At 45.1% G+C, this 20,132-nt stretch overlaps 1 protein-coding gene across 6 annotated transcripts in view; it reads right to left on the bottom strand.

Annotated features, from left to right (window-relative positions):
* ROBO3 (roundabout guidance receptor 3) overlaps positions 1-20,132 on the bottom strand; it is a 266,531-nt gene that overhangs the window by 71,921 nt on the left and 174,478 nt on the right. For 3 of the 6 annotated variants that reach the window (XM_060251800.1, XM_060251797.1, XM_060251799.1), the window contains exons 6-9: positions 17,697-17,824; positions 16,393-16,404; positions 2,428-2,552; positions 265-436 (exon numbers count right to left, since the gene is read on the bottom strand). In XM_060251800.1, the coding sequence (XP_060107783.1) occupies positions 265-436; positions 2,428-2,552; positions 16,393-16,404; positions 17,697-17,824 (437 nt within the window). The remainder of the gene's footprint in view (positions 1-264; positions 437-2,427; positions 2,553-16,392; positions 16,405-17,696; positions 17,825-20,132) is intronic. The other 3 variants (XM_060251802.1, XM_060251796.1, XM_060251801.1) reach the window with 1 other exon arrangement.

Genomic DNA, 20,132 nt, shown 5'->3' with positions numbered 1-20,132 from the left:
CGGAATCTTGGGACTGCAGTATTGTAAAATCACAAGGAGAGTGACGGTGCAATTCTACACAGAGTTCAACCCTCCTAAGTCCACCCAACTGCTCTGTGAGAAACTTTGGGAGTATGTATTTTAATTTTAAAAATCTGGATATAAATTTCCAAAGAGGACCTTTTCTTGGCATTTCATCAACATGACAGGGCTACCACGTCAACCTTCCTTTGCTCTCGTCTGCTCCAGGTATGACCATGAAAAATCACTCAGCTGAGAACTTACCATCTTCCACCTCCAGGAGCGCTTTGGCCAGGATGCTTCCCGCCACACTAATGGCCTGGCACATGTAGTAGCCTGAGTCGGAGGTCTGCACATCTGCGATGGTCATCTCGCCGCTTGGAGAGACAGAAAAACGCCCCATGGCTTGAGGGGGCTGGCTGGGGAAAAGCAGGATCTGACGGAAGGAAAGAAAAATGGGATTCCTGAATTCCCATCCATTGCATGCTCAGAGGGGGGATCAGCTGGACATGGATATTTACTTGTTATTTATTTGCAATACCTTTTATATACCCCACTGTAACTTTAAAAAGCTTTCAAAGCAATTTACGGCATGAGATTGAAAGCAGTAAAATAGATTAAAACAACATCTCAACCTATAAAACAGCAACAAACAAGCAATCAATACTGCATTTACAATATGGCCTGCAGTGCCATCCAAGTTCCAGCTCCTAGAACAGCTGTTTCCTGGAATGTTTCCCTCTTTATGCAGCAGCCATTATTTTACTGGGAAGGGCCATGTCTCAGTGGGAGAACATTGGCTTTTCAGGCAGAAGGTCCCAGGTTCAAACCCCAGCATCTCCAGGTAAAATGATCAGGCAATAGGTGATGTGAAAGACCCTGTCCTGAAACCCTCCTAGACAACCACTGCCCACCACAGCAGATAATACTGAGGGTCCAATTGTCTGACTCAGTATATGGCAGCTTCATTATTCTCCATACTTCTATGGTTTTCACGTGCACAGCATATGCACCGTCAGGAGGCCACTTTCAAATCTGTCTTTTCACTGTGGGGAGAAAGCCTGACCTGAAACTCAGCCTTCTGCAGGAGTCTCAGACACAATGCTACATATTTTTCAAGCAGATGTTAAGAAGCAGCAGTCTGCAATTATTTGGTTGTGAGTTTCCAGATTCCATTTAATTGGCTGTCACTGTAGGGGGCAGCAAAACTCCCAATGGGATGTCACATGTTCAGCATAACTTAATATCATTAAGACGGGATGGGGAGAGGCAGAGAATGTATGATTGAAATGCTGGTTTTAGTGGCATTTCCATGGTGGGTATAATATCTGGTTCTGTCTTTATTAGAGTTCCATGCTGTGAGAGCCAGTGTGGTGCCATGGTTAAGAGTGGCAGACTCTAATCTGGAGAACTGGGTCTGATTCCCCACTCCTCTACATGGAGCCCGCCGGGTGACCTTGGGCCAGTCACTATTCTCTCAGAACTCTCTCAGCCCCACCTATCTCACAAGGTGCCAGTTGAGGGGATGGGAAGGGAAGACAGTGATTGTAAGCTGCCTTGAGATTCATTAGGGTAGAGAAAAGAAAGGAAAGGTCCCCTTTGCAAGCACCAGTTGTTTCCGACTCTGGGGTGACGTTGCTTTCATAACGTTTTCATGGCAGACTTTTTACGGGGTGGTTTGCCATTGCCTTCCCCAGTCATCTACACTTTCCCCCCAGCAAGATGGGTACTCATTTTACTGACCTCAGAAGGATGGAAGGCTGAGTCAACTTCGAGCCGGCTTCCTGAAAACCCAGCATTCACTGGGGATTGAACTCAGGTCGTGAGCAGAGCTTAGGACTGCAGTACTGCAGCTTCAACACTCTGCGCCACGGGGCTCTTATAAGGTAGAGAAAAGCAGTCTATAAAAACCTTCCTCTTTTGTGACATATGCTATCACAGCATGCCTGGCCCTGTATCTTTACTCCCCCACCCCCAATACATATTTAGATTCTGTCCAATAAGCTCAAGATGGGGTACAACACTTCATGTCTTTGGTCTGTTACTCATGGCCTTCTAAAGCCAAAGAAAATGGAAAGCGGCCCATAGAAAGTTAGACGGATGCTCCTCTCCTCCACCACCCCAAACACTGCTTTGAACCACAGCTCACACAAGAACAAATTATTTTGTTCTCCTAAAGCAGCCAATTAATGGCCATAATCACTTTGCTGGAACCTTCCATGGGTTTTCACTGCTGAAGGAGCACCAGTAAAGTTCATCAAGGCCAGCCTAAAGGGACTCCATCGACCAGGCACTCTGTCATCCAAGGCCACGACCACACCCTTCCTGCACTATGCAGTGTTTACCTCAAGAACTGATTATTGTCTGGCTCAGCACACACAAACACACCCACAAGACAGGAAGCAGAAGGGTAACTGGTGAACCTACCTGACTACCTTCCTTTTGCCAGAAGACAGCTGGAGGTGGGTTTCCTTTGGTCTCACACTGAAATGTAACCGTGCGGCCTTGTGCTACGATCTGGTCCCGAGGCCGGGTCACTAACTGAGGAGGAACTGAGAGGAGAGAAGAGAGGCAGAAGAAAAACAAAAGATGGACAGATTTGACCCTCTGAAGGAAGTATCTTTTGTGGCATATCTGAAGCTCATGGGTTGGGAGTGAGGAAACAATGGTGGGAGAGAAAAGGGAACATGGTGGGGGCATGCCTTCCAAAAGGTTTCCATGGAAACTCAGATTTGGAATGCATTAATTGCCTTTCCACAATTACTTTTTTTTCATGCAGTGAGCAAAGTGCAGTCGGAGTGTGCATGGAGACACCAGTCCCACCCTGCTTGCTGCTGTGGTGGGGGTGCATTTTGGGGCTCCGTGTGGAAACTACTTTTGAGTACAGAAGAACACTGGAGGGGAACACTTCTTATATACAAGTGCATGAATGTGGGATTTTTATGCATGACTGAGATTCTGTCTTCTGCAGTGTTCCCATTGTGTGTATGCTTGTATATTTGTGCTCCCACTGTGTGTGTGCTTGTATATTCATGGGGCTTCTTGCAGACGAGTGTACTAGTTGAGTGGATGTCCACTATAAACTCCAGGAACATAACTCCTGTAACATGAAAGCTTGCATGTTCCACTGCCAAGAACATTTTGGCAGAGAGAAGATAGTACTGGTCTCACTTTTCAATATCTCAGCCAATCTGTCCTAACCATGGTGTCGTGAAGGCAAAGAAGCATTCCCATGAGATTCACCATCTTTTAATCCAGATTGATTAAACTGATTTTAATCCAGTTTGATTAAAAGACCCACTGGGCCTCTTGAAATGGGCCAGGGAAAGGCCTTGCTCCAAGGGACCAGGGTACACCAGTTCTGACCTCTTTCTATCCAGTTCAGCCCCATTTACAGCCGAAACACCTGCTTTCACACCACAAACTCCCAAGGGTGATATCCAGAAGATTTTAAACAATAACAGCTAGAGGCATTTACAAGGGAAGAGATAAAAGAAGCTTTGGGTGCGTGTGAGCCATAAGATTGGGGAAGAAACCAAACATATTATATGCTTCCAGACAGCTCTGGTTTTAAAATAATAATAATAAAAAAGCCAGCCTATAAAATACATGCAAAATAGATCATCTTGCAATGGAAAAAGGCACAGCGCAAGGCAGAGGAAGACAAGGGAAGGAACAAGTCCTTTAAATCAGCCACCCGGCCATAAATTATGCTGCGGATTTAAATTCCTCCCCAAACACCTCTGGCTGCTTTTCGAACCTTTTCTCTGCTCTCAATGCAAGACAAATGACATTGGGTTTTACAAATGCAAATCGCCCAGCCTTATCTCCTCTCAGCCCTCCCCTTCTCGCCACCTAAAGGAGGAAGGAGAGACAATGCACATCTTTCTTGCACAGCCGTAAAGTATTTATGGGGCACCAGGCGCTATAAAAAAAGATCTTCAGGTGTACCATTGTGATGCTGATCACTACAAGCCGGACTTTAATGAAGTTATGGATTGCTAGGTTACCCGCATGCTAATGGTAAGGGGTGCTGCCTGCACATGGAGAGCTTGTTAACCGGCTCTTTCCCCAGAAACTAAATCTCCTCCAGTAGAATTTCTATGCAATGAAAAGCAAAGCCTGCTTATCTTTAATTGTTATTGATCAGCACAAGAAATTGGAGGGTGGGGGGGGGGTGGATCTGCACAGACACGATTTGGAATCACAGCTGAGTCCCACAGCTGTGGGTTGCTTCCTATTTCAGCTTCTGGGCTGGCTTAGTTAGGAAACCTTTCTACTGTCCTTGGAACTAGCATGCTCAGAGGGGTTTCAACAACAGGTATTTAAGAACAGCTGTGCCAAATATGAATTTTATGATATCCAGAAAAACACTCATCTTTCAGCACAGCCAAGGCGGTTGCCACAAAATATTTATTGGGAGTGGATCTGGTTCTGCCAAAGGTCCACCTATGAACATCATATTCGATGTATCCACACTTGTCTAGCCTGTTTGAAAAAACAATAGTTCTACCACCAATTGCTCCCCAGTGGCATAGAGTTCCACAGGGCAGTTGTACCCTGTGCCATAATTATTTTCTACTCATTTTACCTACTCAGTTCTGTACTACTTTCACATTAGGACACATCTGTCAAAAAGAGATCACCTTCCCAACTTGGCATGCCAGAAAAACCATGCCCTTCTTCCCAATATGAACAGACCCATCATTCACCAAAGCCAATCCTTGCAGCAGCCTGGATGGGCACCATCTTCACCCACTTCCAAGAAATAAAAGAGACAAAACTAACTGCATCCTTAAGTCATACATCCCATTGAACTGTTAAAAAAGGAACAGGAATGTGAAGCTGTTTATTATTCCATTCAGCTGATTCCCTTCTTTCACCCTTGAGAAGGTGCATAAGTGAAGAGAAAGTTACCCATGTATTTGTGAGAGGCACATCTGGGCATCTGTACAATCTGAATGAACATGGGCTGCTTGTTATTCTGTTACCTGCTTCCCCTTCCCTCCTGGAGCAGGAAGGGAGAGGACAAGAAGGAGCCACTCTGTGTGCCTTGCAGCTGTCTTCCAGTGTCCTTCTGCACATTTCATGTGCAAAAGCAAACCTAGGATTGCCACCAAGTGAACCTGGAGCTGCAGCTAAGCAGTTCTTTCTACCAGTCCCGACGCTGCCCAGGGCAGAAGAAGAAGAAGAAGACTGCAGATTTATACCCCGCCCTTCTCTCTGAATCAGAGACTCAGAGCGGCTTACAATCTCCTACATCTTCTCCCCCCACAACAGACACCCTGTGAGGTGGGTGGAGCTAAGAGGGCTCTCACAGCAGCTGCCCTTTCAAGGACAACCTCTGCCAGAGCTATGGCTAACTCAAGGCCATTCCAGCAGGTGCAGGTGGAGGAGTGGGGAATCAAACCCGGTTCTCCACGTACTTAACCACTACACCAAACTGGCTCTGCATTGCCCCCCCTGCATTGCCCCCCCACCCCGTGACCTATTGCTCAGAGTGAAGAAACACCCCCGCTCCATGGCCCCTGCTCAGCTCCCTCCAAAATGGGAGAGGGCTGCTGGGCAGGGGGTGTGGCATTCTTTCTTCACTCTGAGCCATCAGAGCGAAGAAAGAGTGCCCCATAGTATCAGGGTCAGTGCGAGCGGGGAGGGGGCACCTGCCCCAGCGGTGAGGTGGTGCCCTAGGCGGCCACCTTCCTTGCCTACTCCCACATGCTGGCCCTGCTTTCTACTAAATACGGTCCATATGTTTGCAGATACATATTTGGTGCAGCTGCACTTAAAGGTTCACTTGAACATTCCAAGTGAATGCTGCACATATTTTATATTTGTTCATCTATTTACTTCACTTGCACCTCACCTTTCTCCCCAGTGTGGGCCTGTCATGCCCTGGTCCTAGGCTGTCCTAGAGGGCCTGGAGAAGCCTATCCTGAAGTTACTAGTGGGCCAACATCTTCCAGGATCCCTTCTGTCACTCTGATTGGGTAGGTCCTAGAGGGCCTGGAGAAGCCTATCCTGAAGTTACTAGTGGGCCAACATCTCCCAGGATCCCTTATGTCACTCTGATTGGGTAGGTCCTAGAGGGCCTGGAGAAGCCTATCCTGAAGTTACTAGTGGGCCAACATCTCCCAGGATCCCTTCTGTCACTCTGATTGGGTGGACAGAAATTTTGGAGGGGAAATTTGCCCAGTGGAGAACAGAGGGGTGGGACCTGGGAGGAAGGAATAAAAGGCCTAACTAGAGAGGGAAGAGGGTTGTCTCTGGAAAGGCTGAGTTGGGGAGAGGCTGCAGCTGGGAGAGTTCCTTCAACCAAAGAGGGGTGACTTAGTTTGGAATCAGAAGAAGGAAACATACAGTCAGTTGCATCAGGGCTTTTATTTTTATTTTTACCACCTTTACTGCTTTTTCCTTTTTCACTATTGCACTAATAATGTTACAACTCGCTTGTTCTTGAGCAATTACAATAAACTTATTGTTGTTATACTGCCTGGGTCTTCAAGTGCCTTTGGTCATGGGTAAAGGTACTTGCTGAGAAGACATGGATTGGGTGGGTGCTCTGGGCCCTCCCAGACAGACCTGTACCTGCCCCAGACAGTAATGGCAGCCTGTAGAGGCCCTCCCTGGTCCCCTGTTTATGACAGCACCCAAGGCAATTCACATCATACTCCTCTCCTCCATTTTATCCTCACAACAACCCTGTAACGTAGATCAAAGTGGTTAGCCATGTTGGTCTGAAGCAGGAGAACAAAGTTAGAGAACAGTGGCATCTTTTAAGATCAATGAAGTTTTATTCAAGGTGTGATCTTTTGGGTGCAAGCACAATGGACAGTGGAATGGAATTAACAGTCCTACATATAGAGGGTGGGCAGTAAATTAGCGACTGAACAACAAGTAAATTACCGTAGCATGCAAAATAATGAAGATGTTTTAAACAGATTAACAAGCTTATCATCTGTTTGGGTTCAACTGGGAGGGATAGAAAAGGTTATAAATATGTCAGAATTGGAGACTGATGTACCCTAAATGATAGATTCTCACAGTCTAAAGTTTGAATGTTCCCTTATCCAAAGAGGGGAGTCTTCAATTTCATTATATCTGAAGAAGTGTGCTCGCACACGAAAGCTCATACCTTGAATAAAACTTCACTGGTCTTAAAGGGGCCACTGGACTCAAACTTTATTCTAACTCTTCAGGCCAACATGGCTATCCATCCGCATCTTTTCCTCCCAGCTGAACCCAAATGGGTGATAATCAGAAACCAAGATTGCTATTCTCTCAATCCGTTAAAAACACTGTCACTATTTTGCAATGAATTAATTTTGCAATATTTTGCAATAAAGTAATAAACCTTGAATTAACTGTTGTTGGTCTGAAAGGTGCCACTGGACTTTAACTTTGTTCAACAACCCTGTAAGATAGGTTAGGGCAAGAATGTGTGACTGGCCCAATCTCACCCAGCTGGCTTTCATGGCAGAGTGGGTATCTGAACACTGGCCTCACAGATCCTAATCCACTGGCCTAACCACCGTTTTGCACTAGGTCTCAACTCCACACAGTCTCTGTGCTGAGGCCCTAATTCTTAGGATCTCAGACAAAAATTTAAAAAAAACAAAACCAAACATGTCTTTTGTTATTAGACTTTCATTCCATTTTTTCCTTCAAGGAAGCTCAGCGTAGCATATGATGCTCCTTCTTTGGCATTTTAGCCTCACAACAACAACTCTGTGAGGAAGACTACGCTGACAGGAGTGAATGCTGGTGCCAGATCACCCCGTAAACTTTATGGATGAGAGATTACCATCTGAAGCATCCCAGTCCAACCACTATAGCATGTCAGCTGTTTGCAAAAGTCCCAAATGTGTAACATTCTCCCAAAATTGGCTGGCTTTCTGAACCCTCACCCCTGAGGCTAGAAAAGTAATTCATTTCCTAGAACTCAGCAAAGAATTTTTAAGAGCCTTCTGGAGATCAGGGGACAGGGATTTTAGCAGCTCCATTCATCCTTGGTTTTAGAGTGCTGACATCTGAATGCTTGGTGTGAGCATAGCGGGTGACTCAATCACCAAGCCACAAGGTTTATTCCAAAGCATCTCCGTAAGTGTCTGTATAGCAATTTATCCCAAACAAAGACTACAGGCAGCCACATAAGTCCACTAGAAGTTTTATAAAAACAACCACAGGGCAACACCTTTCTGCTTGTGACCAACCAACTTGTTTCAGAACACTGTGCCAGCTTGTCCAGCAACTGCACATGCCAGCCACACATGGTGGGCAGCAACGTCAACCTGGCCAGGATGTACTTAAAACAGGCAGGATGGAGCTGTGGGCTCTGGGGGTAAAGTAACTGACATTGGCAGCTAGATGGAGCCTTCACATCATCAAGCCCCACCCAGGGGACAAAGCAACTGTTATAGGTACGCAGGTGTAGCAGAGACAGTGAGATGTGTGCATTAGCTTTAAAACAGAAACTTTACTTACTAATAAGGAAGGGTTTTGCTGGGAGTTGAAAATAACAAAACAAAACAGGAATTAGTACTGCAGTCCTAAGCTCTGCTCATGACCTGAGTTCGATCCCCGGTGGAAGCTGGGTTTTCAGGTAGCCGGCTCGAGGTTGACTCAGCCTTCCATCCTTCCAAGGTCAGTAAAATGAGTACCCAGCTTGCTGAGGGGGAAAGTGTGGATGACTGGGGAAGGCAATGGCAAACCACCCCATAAAAAGTCTGCCGTGAAAACATTGTGAAAGCAACATCACCCCAGAGTCGGAAACAATGGGTGCTTGCACAGGGGACCTTTCCTTTCCTAACTACTCTCTACCCTACATGTTTACCTTGAGACTTCTAAACCTTGTGTGTGGAAAGGCTAGAGAGACTTAACAAAGAGCAACAAACTGAAACCAAATGCTTACTCTCCAGTCTAACTCCAGTGTATTGATTACCCAATTGGAGAACCCCAGTACCAGCTCATTATGCATTTTGCCTCCTAGCTCCAGCCAGCTAGGCTTTGCTATTGGGTCTCTAAACTGAAACTAGCTTAGACATCAGCATGCATAAACAAACAGTTCATTCTTTAATGGCTTCAGGCAAACTCCCAACAGTAACCCAGGAGATGGCTGCAGCTGAGGCAGGGCTGTTCCTGGTTGGAGGAAAGGGGGGAGGGGAGGAGTCAGCCCTGGGAGAGGATTGGAAGGATGGCCTATTAAAGGAGGATCTGCAGGAGGCCAGGAAAGATGAATGTGATGGACCAGAGTACAGATTCCTCATCAGTTGAAAGGAGCCAAAGACTCAGAGGAGGTGGTAGCTGGGAAGTTCACTACAGAAGAAGGCAGCTGAGATATTTCCTGGAGCTTCCTTTGGTAAGCAGGAGGAGCCCCAAGACCAGAGGTGTCAAACATGCAATTTGGGGGCCAAATCAGGCCCCCAGAGAGCTCCTATCAAGCCCCCAAGCAACTGACTGTCATCTGCTTCCTTTTCCCTCTCTTGCTTCCTTTTCTGCATCACAGCTTGCTTTGACAGGTTTGCTCAATTGCTCAGGAGCTACAGAGCAAAACCGCTATTTTCTCCATTGGCTGAGACTCCCCGCCCCAGTCCCCTGGGGAAGGAAGGCAAGAGCCAGAGCTTCCTTTGCCCAGTTCCCTGGATTCCATGGGAGAAATACAAAGAAAGCATCCTTAAGACAAATGAGTGCTAACTTTTAAAGCATGTTTTAAGTTTTAAAAAAAATATTTGTGTTGTCTGTGTCCTTTATAAAATTTATATCTCTGCTACCTAATCTTAAATAGGTACACACATGGACCGGCCTGATATGGCTCGGCCCAACCCGACATGGCCCAGCCCCTCAAGGTCTCATTTATGTCAGAACTGGCCCTGATAACAAATGAGTTCGACACCCCTGCGCAAGACTCTGCATCAGCACTGGGATTCAGCCCTGCCTTCTGATTTGGACGTGAACTTTGAATCTTCCACCCTGGAGCCTGCTGCTAAACCACAGACCTCTCATTCACCAACCCCTCAAGCCTTTCAACTCTGACCACCTCAGACCTCTTGCTGTACTTGCCACTGTGACTGGGCATGGCACCTTTAACAACTGGCAGACTGGTCCTGGAGGGGGGGAGGCTGTAAGAGTATTTAAGGCCTCATTGCACCTTCAGCTCTCAGCAGACCAACATACATGCTACACTCAGCTTATAGCGCTTTGATTCCTGGGCCTCAGCCCTGAGTAGGTCAAAGCAGTATCCCTGCTCAGGCAGCAGGTGAGTAGAAGCTAGGAAAAGGAGGAGGAATCAGTGGGTAGAACCCCCCTCCCCTCACCAATCTGGGGCCTTCTAGGTCCTTGGCAGTGGGGAAGATTGCAGCCAAAGAGGGGCAACATACTCTTGATTAGAGGGACTGTCACATAGCCATGGAATGCACTAGCTTTCATAGATATTATATTAATCTTATCACATTTAAAGGTTGGAAGTAGAAGTATCACAGAACATTTATTCACATTTGTTCTCAGCTTGGTTCAGTGTAAGCCTTATTTCTGAATGGCTAGACTCGGCTGCAAAAAAGAAAGTAACTCTGGTTGGAGCACCTTTGCATTCCTGTCTTGCTGATAACTCCACACAGCTCTGTTGAAGTGTCAGTACTGGGTCTCAAGGTCTGTGGGCTGTGGCATGACTTAAATCAGCTCTGAGAGGGAGGCCAAGCTCATGGGCTGAGAGAGAGCAAAATATCCATTTGAAAGGCTAAGTTCTGATACAATTTTAAAGACAGACCTATAATAGTGCTTTGTATTTCGGGATGTTTTGATAGCATGTATAATAGGCCTAAGAATTTGGGATGGGTGCAAAATAGAGCCAAGCCATTTTGCATCTCCAGTGAAGAAGTGTTTTATTGTCATTAAGAGGTACCAAGCAAGAAGAATGTGTTCTTTCTTAATGTAAACATTTAGTAATTTCTTGAGCACTGTCCCAAAATTGGGATTGTCCAAGGGAACTTTGTTAGGTCAAATGATTCTGTCACCTGTTTATCCAATAATTTATGTTTTGTATAATTTGCTTATGTCATAAAGGATATAAGACCCTATGTCAATCCTGTATTCTTTGAAGAACTCCTGGTTTCCTGAGAGTTTTGTCTCTTAGGGCCTGTTCTTCCAGGTCTATTAATAAACCTCTTCAGTTTTTCCTCTTCACAGGACTTCTCGTGTGTTCCTTACTAGGTCAAGGGGCTCACACCAGGCCACGCGTTACATGGAACATAGAGTTCTCCAGAATTCTTCCTCAGTTTAGGGATGCCAGCCTCCAGGTGAGACCTGGGGATCTCCTGGAATTACTGCTCATCTCCAGACTACAGAAATCACTTCCCCTGGAGAAAATGGCTTTGGAGGGTGGATTCTGTGACAATGTACCCCACTGAGGTCTCTGTCCTCCCCAAGCTTCATCCCCAAATCTCCAGAACTTTCCCTACCCCCCAACCCCGCCCAATTCCCTGCCAGTGGCCAGGGAGATCTGACAACTATTAATCCAAACCATATTTTGGCTTTCTGGTTATGGTTGAAATCCTCCTAGTAGGGACTGGGGGCCTCTCAGAATTACCACTGGTTCCCTGGACTACAGAGACCAATTCCCTTGGAGAAAATGGCTGCTTTGGAAGGTAGATTCTGTGGCATTATACTCTGTTGAGGTTCCCCCCCTCCCACCTGAAATAGATCTCCAGGAATTGCCCAACTCAGAGTTGGAAACTCTTCTGGTATCTCTTGACTCTATTTTGCACCCAGTACCATATATTCCAATTGTTAGCAGTACTTCCTGCTTTCTATTTTCAGGAAGATTCCTAATTGCAGATTTCAAGCTCTAACATCATGGCTTGAACCATTTTTTCCTTCCTGTCCCCTTGTGACAATTTGGTTGGTCCTAATTAAAAGATATAACTGCTGTATACTTTTGTTATTTAAGCACTGGGAGCATGGCCTTTGGACACAACCTTCATCTTGATCGCCTTAAAACCAGAAAGCATCAGTAGCCTCTGGCTCTGCATGTTACATCTCATTTGTTGATGGTCCAGCTGTGTCTCCCAGGACCACAACATGTGGCTAAGCAACACGAGTTGGAGGTGGGCAGTTCCAGGAAGGATTGTTCTGCTGCTACTGCAACACTGATATCAGCTGCCCTGGGCTGATTTTGCAGGGAGGTCTTTACTCTAGCATGGGCCTGGATGTCAGTCAAGTCACCTCCAACCTTCCAGAGCAACAGCCCGCTGTCCTGGTGGGGCCACCTGCTCTGTAATCAAATAAAAACGTAAATGGGGAGGGAGGCCAGCCCCATGCAGCTCTTTGGATAATGACTGCCAGGAAAGTCCTTTGCCGATCACTCACACACACACACACACACACCACTTCAAAGGGGAAAGAGGTCTGGATGATGGAAAGGATATTGTGACTCAGGAAATTCATTATGCCCCCTCCCCTCCACTGCCTCACCCTCTGTGCTTTCCCCACTTCAAAGGCGATGATAAAACAGGGGCTAGAACGACCTTGGGTGCCTCAGGAGGAAACAGTTCCTGCTGCCCGCAAATCCAGCATTCAGATAAGAAATGATGGCAGATCCCAGGCAGGAAATTGAAGCAGGTCCTCCGGCTGCTTGCAAAGAAAAGGACCAGGGAAGCCGGCCTCTCCTATCACCCAGCATCTCTCATTCACCTTTGGGCTTTTATCTTCCCTACTACAAGAGGAGCAGGGCGCCTTTGTGGAGAGGTGATTTATTAGCTGGATGATAAGCCCTGTATGGGGAAAAGAGGTTTGCCAAGACTCCTCCAATTACATGAAATGGTCATGCCCAAAAATGTGGCTCCCCCTTCATGATTTTTAGGATGTATCAACTACAGACCTGTGGAAGATCCCTCAACTTGACTTAAAGGACATTGGTTATTTTTATTAATGTATGTAACTTTTATACTTATCCATGATATGTTCATTTTCAGAATTTTCATTAATAAAATTATTTGAAATTAAAAAAAAAAGGACAAACATTTATTTGAATGCAAATACAACGCCACCATGTGAAAGCTGACATGCACAAAAAAAAAACTTTTCCATCTAAGTACAGAAAATATCAAGGGTCTAAATCATTAATATACCTAATTCTCAACATGGCCAAATTGTGTGCATATTAAATTTGAGACTAGAACTGTGAACAGAAAAAGCAGTCAATTTACAAATTAAAATAGGCCCAGGCTTGCAGAAAATTCTGGAAGCTTAAGAAAAAATACTTTGGAGCAGTAACCCCCTCTAATAGAAGCAGTGCCTATAGCTTCAAGCATTCATTTCTTCTTTCAGGGACCATTACAATAATAGAGTTGGAAAGGACATCCAGTCCAACCCCCTGCACAATGCAGGAAATTTATAAGTACCTCCCCTCCACATCCCTAGTGACCCCTATTCCATGCCCAGAAGATCCCTCCAGGATCCCTGATCAAACTGGGAGGGTTGTTGTAAGGGTTGATAGACAACTGCAACAGTATTGCCAGCATTCAAGTCTCATTTTCTGTTTGTAAAAAGTAGTGCATACTGGAGATGGGGGAGCAGCGCCCTTTCCAGGCTGCTTCTGCCTAACTGAGGATTCACTGTGGCCAAGGTTGGCAACAACCAACAGATGACTTGATCCCACATGACGTACAAGATTCCTCCAGGACTGGCTACTTGCTACTGTTCAACAGCATCCATGCCATAAAAGCCAGTGTGGTGTACTGGTTACACTTTTAGACTAGTTGAACAAAGCAGGAGTCAAGTTGCACCTTTAAGACCAACCAAGTTTTATTCAGAACGTTAGCTTTCATGTGCTAAAAACACACTTCTTCAGACGAGGGGATCAGGTATAGTGGGCTGAAATACATGCAGTTTGTTGATTAAGAGGGCAAACTGGCTTTGATCACATGGTGAAACAGTGTGGCTTGGCCATTTGGTCTGGATAGCCATAAAAGGTAATAAAAGTCTCCTGCCAATTGATGTTACTGCAAATCTACTGAATAAAACTTGGTTGGTCTTAAAGGTGCACTTGACTCCTGCTTTGTTCAACTGCTTCAGACCAACATGGCTGCCCACTTGGATCTACTTTTAGACTAGGATTTGGGAGACCCAGATGGAAATCACTACTCTGCTGTGGAAGTTCCTTAGCTGACCTTGGGCCAGTTAGCTCACATAGTTGCTGTGAGGATAAAATGGAGAGAATGATGTAAGCCGCTTTGGTCCCTATTGTGGAGGACAGAGGCAGTGTGCAAATGAAACAAAAACAATACGTGAGTGAAAATAGGGGTCACATAAAAGGTAAATTGGTTAGTGGGTGGGAAGGAGAGAGAGAAGAGGGAAAGGTGAAGAGATGATGGTGGACAGGAAGAAAGAGGAACTACTGTGGGAGAAAGAGAAGTGCCCCTGCTAGTTCTTGTAGGTGCCCCACCACACAACTAGGCCTGGCCCATAAGCTGCGACCGTGCAACTGGACCAGTGGCTTCCAAAAGGAGGAAAAGAGGAAATAGTGTGGGGAAGGGGATACATAGACCAACCTGAGATGCAACAGGGTCCAGCCTGGCAGCTGGCACCAGTTTTCCTATGTAGAGTCTGCCAGAGGGAGGGAAAGCTGAGGACAGGAAGGTAAATGTAATTTGGCTAGTGGGTGGGAAAGACAAAAAGAAGCAGGAAAAGGGGAGAGACTATGGGAGCCTTTCAAGGAGATGAAAAAAGGAACAGTGGGGGAAGAGAAAATGAGATGCCCACCCACAAGTCTCCTCTGCATGCCCATCACTGTACTTGTTATATTTTCTTTGAGTCCTCCTCAAGTCCCAGAGATCACATGTTCATCCAGAGTTCCATGCTCGGAGCCCAATTCTCAGGCACTCAGGGCTCAGTTTGGATCAGGGCCATGATGCATGGGAAGACGGGACTTAAACCTCCTCCCATGCTGTTTTCCCGAACTGAACTGACTCCTGTTGGAGAAGCTTAATGTGTTCTGATGGGCTGCACGTGTTCTGCACTGAGGTTTCCTGAACTGGGGAGACAGCAGTTTCCTACAGCAGTGTCTGGTCAGGGAAATGATGCTGGGATGTTAAGCCTCCTTCCCCTACATGAGATAGTCCTTATCTGCTGCAGGCAGTGTGCACCTGAGAATTGATTTCCAAGCACAGAACTCTCAGACCTTGTCTGTCAGCCAGGCCTGGGGGAAAAATCAGGGGAAAGTCTATTACACAGTTAGGCCCTAATTAAAATCTCATTCAAGTATAAATTTTGGGTTCCACTGCAAAGTTTAGCAAATGGAAATTCCGGTTTGGAGACCAGCATGTACTGGATTCAAGGCTATTTGACTTTAGCAATACTAAACATGGAAAATCATCAAGATTTCTTACGTGGGCTTCCCCACCCCATGTATAGAAATCAGGCAACTCCTCCAAATTGGTACCAATTTCTTTCTTGATAGTATCTGTTCTCCTCCAACTTAAAAACTCTTGTTACGTACGAATCAGATCACAGCTCGTCTTGACACGACTGTTCTCTCTGTATTGGGAGGCCCTCACTAGAGAACAAACTAGCATCAAACCAGATGTCTACATTCGGACATCATACAGAATTCAGGATCCAGACTGGGTGGACTTCAACTCAGCCCAGTTAATGGAGTCAATCACACCAACCATAGTTAGTTTAATTAAACCAAGGTTTTGCTTAATGTGTGAACCAACATGACCATGCAGCCTCCAAAACAGCCACTATATATATGCATCACAGGACAGAACACACAATTCAAACTTCGGTGAAAGAAAAAAAAATATTTTACACAAAAAGGGAGACAGGGATACCACTGAAGAGAAAGACAAAGGAAAAACCCATGCTCCAAACTGTGGCAGGCAAAAAATCTCTTACATGGGCTTTATTACCATTGATCAAAGATCTATGAGGAATGCAGGTAAAGGGAATAAATTTCCATGGGCTTTTGACTGATTCAATCTTGGCTATACTCTTGAGCACACAATCAGAAATTTGCGAGAGGAATGGCGGGCAACTACAACTCTATGCAGCCTTTATAAAAATAAAATTCAAATTACTTTCGACTACAGAATTCAATAGAATTAAGGGGACCAGTCAGGCCACTTATCTCTATTTCAGGAAATCAGTCTTGGATTGTACCTGATCTACCACATTCTCTTGTGTTTTTGCAAGATCTCACCAAGCAAACTCAGGTGTTTTGTTTTGATGATGGAGAAATGATGCATGGCATTCACATATCTTCTGATATAAAATAAAACGTGCTCCAATGGTTGCTTCCAAAGGGGAAGAAAAGAGTCACATGCACCAAACTGAACAATAGAAACCAACCCTTAGCTTTCCCAGCATGCAGCAGTGTTATGAGATGAAATGAATACTTACGGAATGGGCCAACTGGAACAAAGTGAACATATGAAAAACAAAACAAAACAGAACACAAAAATATGAGATGATTTGGTTTCAAATTAAGCAGGCATGAATGTTTAAAGCGTCAATAAGGATCAGAGGCCACACCTCAGTGAGTCTATTTGCCTAATCTGTGAAACATGCAGATGCACATGAGCTGCCCTCCCTGCAAAGACTCACTAAAGCTGGAGAACCTGGTGACAAGGTTGAAAAACATCCTTGCTTGGGCTGGTTTTTAGAGACCAGAACAGCTAATCCTGGGAAAGGGAATGGAGTGGTTAACTCATATTTTCATCTTCTTCAACTGGCCCCTCATTTTTATAAGGATATTTCCATTTAAGCTCCTGCTTACAGTTTGAATGAAGTTTATCCTTCACTTGTCCTTTCTTCTTGGCAATCCCATTTTCTTGGGAAAAGTTCTGCCCTCTTCACTGTCCTCCTGATATCAACTTAGCTTCATCTCTGGATACGGGACATATGTCTCCCACCCTTTTTCCTGTTATTCAAATACTGCAAAATATACCTTAATATGAAGTCTGATACTGGATTCCCAATAGTCAATCCACTTACGAGCCTATCTGGTCTATACAGTTGACTCATACTGAGCTGCACCTGGATAGAACATTTACTCTTTGTGGAGCACCAGGCAAGCCTAGCTTGTAGAGGGATGGATAGATAGTCGCTCTGTTTTGATACTGCTCCATGGTTCGGCTCAGTTCCATTCCTGCTCGCTGACTGTCCAGTTTAATTTGGGAGGATTTCAGAAATTAATTTCAGAATTGCTGTGTGCATAGTTTGCCACAGTTTTTCACCTTGTGTCTTTTCCCCCACTGCCACAGGTTACTAATGAAAAATGCACAAAGGAATCTTGATCTGATAGCAGAGGTTCCTTGTTGCATTGTGCTCTGATTGATGGACACGTGCATTGATTAGATTGCGGTGGAAAAAAAAGAATCCTGCCATCGGTTCACTTTTTCATGGGTTTTAAAAAGTCAATGCACATGTGCACCCATGCACATCACTAACCCATAGAAAAACATTCAAACTGTGTCAAGCTGTGCGTGTACATCAATCTGAATGAAGTCTGCTGATAAAAAAAATAGTGGCTTGTCAATGGGTCAGTACCATCCCATGAACAAATTCAGATAATTTGGAATTCCGATCAGCAGAGCCAGATTCAGCTGTCTCCACAAAGGGGTTTGCCTGACTTTTCCTGCTCGCTTTTCTGTTCATTGTACCATGAAGCAACAGAACTCTGCGGTCAACTGTGCCATACTTACCATGGACGCTAAGGGAGCCTGAGGCTTCAGATTTGCCCACGCTGTTCTCTGCCACACAGGTGTAGGTGCCCTCATCCTCTGCACTCACCCGGCTGATGCGCAACGTGTTGTCGTTCTGGATCTCTGATCTTGGATGGGAAACAAACACCCGATCAGTCTCCATATCACTAAGACCTATTTCTCATGGGGGTATATCTGTGTCTGAGGTTCATGCTTCTGTCCCCCACATCCATGGTCATAACATAGCCATGCTGTACTTGGTCGTTACACTGTAGGGAAAAACGAGTCCCGTCTTGCACTTCACGGGCTGGCTGGCATCGCTAATGGGGACTTCTACAGGAGTGAGTGTGTGAGAGGACATGCTTGTGCAGAGGAGAGCGCCACCTCCCCAGCTCATCCTTACACAGACTGCTTGTCTTCCCTACATGCCCCAACTCTCACGGTTGAGTGCACAGTAAAATTTTCATTATAAAAATGTTTCACATGTTGAATAAAAAGAGTTTTTCAAGTATATTAGAACGGTCAAGGTTAAGCAGCGTCTCCTGCCTGCAACAGGGTGTGACTCAGTCGTGTGAGGCAGAAAAAAGACGACTTCGGGACGATTACCAGTAAATTGAACAGTTAGATGCGAGTCCAGTAGCCGCTTAAAGGCCGACAAGATTTTCAGGTATAAGCTTTGAAGAGTCATCTGGCAAAGTGAGCTTTGGTTCTTGAGAATTTATAACCCCAAAGACTAGTTGGTCTCTAAGGCACTGCTGGATTCTACTGCAGACCCATATGAGCCCCAGAGAGCGCTGAGGTCAGCAGGGAAGAACCAGCTGAATGTCTCCGGGCCAAGGGAGGCCAGATTGAAGACCACCCGGGATCAGGCCTTCTCAATTGCAGCCCCACTATTATGGAATCAACTCCCGGAAGAGGTACGGGCCCTGCGATGCTTAGATCAATTCCGCAGGGCCTGTTGTAAGACTTACCGCTTTAAAACAGCCTTCACCTAATGCTGAGCAAAGGAAATGCTGCTGGATATGTTTTTAGCTACAGAATGTATTAAAGATCGAAGTTATAGCACCACAATTAATTAATTTTAATACAATTTGTAAATGGTTTTATGTCGATTTTATAACTATAAATGTAAGTACTATGTATAATTTTATAATTTTATTGTACTGGATTCATATGTTGTGAGCCGCCCTGAGCCTGCTCTTGCGGGGAGGGCGGGATACAAATAAAAAGTATTATTATTATTATTATTATTATTAAAACATTTCAGCATTAAAACAGCATTTAAAATTAAAAATAAATAAATAAAACAATTCAATAAAAATGTGTGTGTGTTAAGTGCCATCAAATAATTTCTGAATTATGGCAACCCTCTGAGAGCCAATTTGGTGTAGTGCTTAAGTGTGCGGACTCTTATAAAGATAAAGGAGATTGTGAGCCGCTCTGAGACTTTGAGATTCAAGTGGAGGGCGGGATATAAATCCAATATTTTCTTCTTTATGTCCTCCAAAATGCCCTATAGTTCACAGCCTTGCTCAGGTCTTGTAAACTGAGGCTTCCTTTATTGAGTCCATCCATCTCATGGTGGGTCTCCCTCTTTTCCTGCTGCCTTCAACATTTCCTAGCATTACGGTATTTTCCAGTTTGTCTTCTTATCATGTGATCCAAGTACGATAGTCTCAGATTAGTCATTTTAGCCTATAGGGATTCCATCTACAAAGAAAGCCAGATGTAATGGAAAAGGGTTCTACCTTCACTTTCAGATGCTACATTTTGACATGGAATCTTTTTGCCATGTGGGGACTTCGGGGCATTCCATCCAATGAGTATAGCATAGTGTAGACTGATAAGGTCCTAACTTGAGAGGCAATACTTAGTATTGCTGCTAAGTTTGATATTAGGGTGGACTCACCCCAAGTTTTGGGAGACTACTTGCTGGCAAGAACTGACACCAGAGTTAACACTGTTTATTTGAAAATAAATAAGTAAAAACATGTGTCTTCATCTGAGTATCTATTAAAAAATTAGAACAAAATAAGCAAATAAGACTTTTTTGAAAAAAATGAGACAGGTAAGAAGTTGGTGAGCACTGAGGTACCTACTGTACAGGGAGTTCACCTAAGCCAGTTGCTTCCTGGCTGTACAGCTGGGAGGGGGGCACTGGGCCGCATTAAGCTGAACCCTAGCTGTTGCACAGCAGGGGGAGCATTGTTGATGGTATTCAGCACCTCTTGGCACAACTCTGTGCAGGAAATAAATATGGTGCCAGAAACTGGTTGGCCCCTGTGTGAGACAGGCTGCTGGACTAGGTTGACCAGTGGTCTAATCCAGCAGTGCTCTTCTGATGTTCTTGTCAGGGGGAGGCCTTGGCTTCTATGCCCTATTGGACCTCCAGGGGAACTGGCGGGCCACTGTGTGAGACAGGATGTTGGGCTAGAT

This window comes from Heteronotia binoei, chromosome 12, assembly GCF_032191835.1.
Source record: "Heteronotia binoei isolate CCM8104 ecotype False Entrance Well chromosome 12, APGP_CSIRO_Hbin_v1, whole genome shotgun sequence".
In the NCBI taxonomy this organism is placed as follows: Eukaryota; Metazoa; Chordata; class Lepidosauria; order Squamata; family Gekkonidae; genus Heteronotia; species Heteronotia binoei.
The sequence above is the reverse complement of the archived record's forward strand: the minus strand, read 5'-3'. Positions and strand labels throughout refer to the sequence as shown.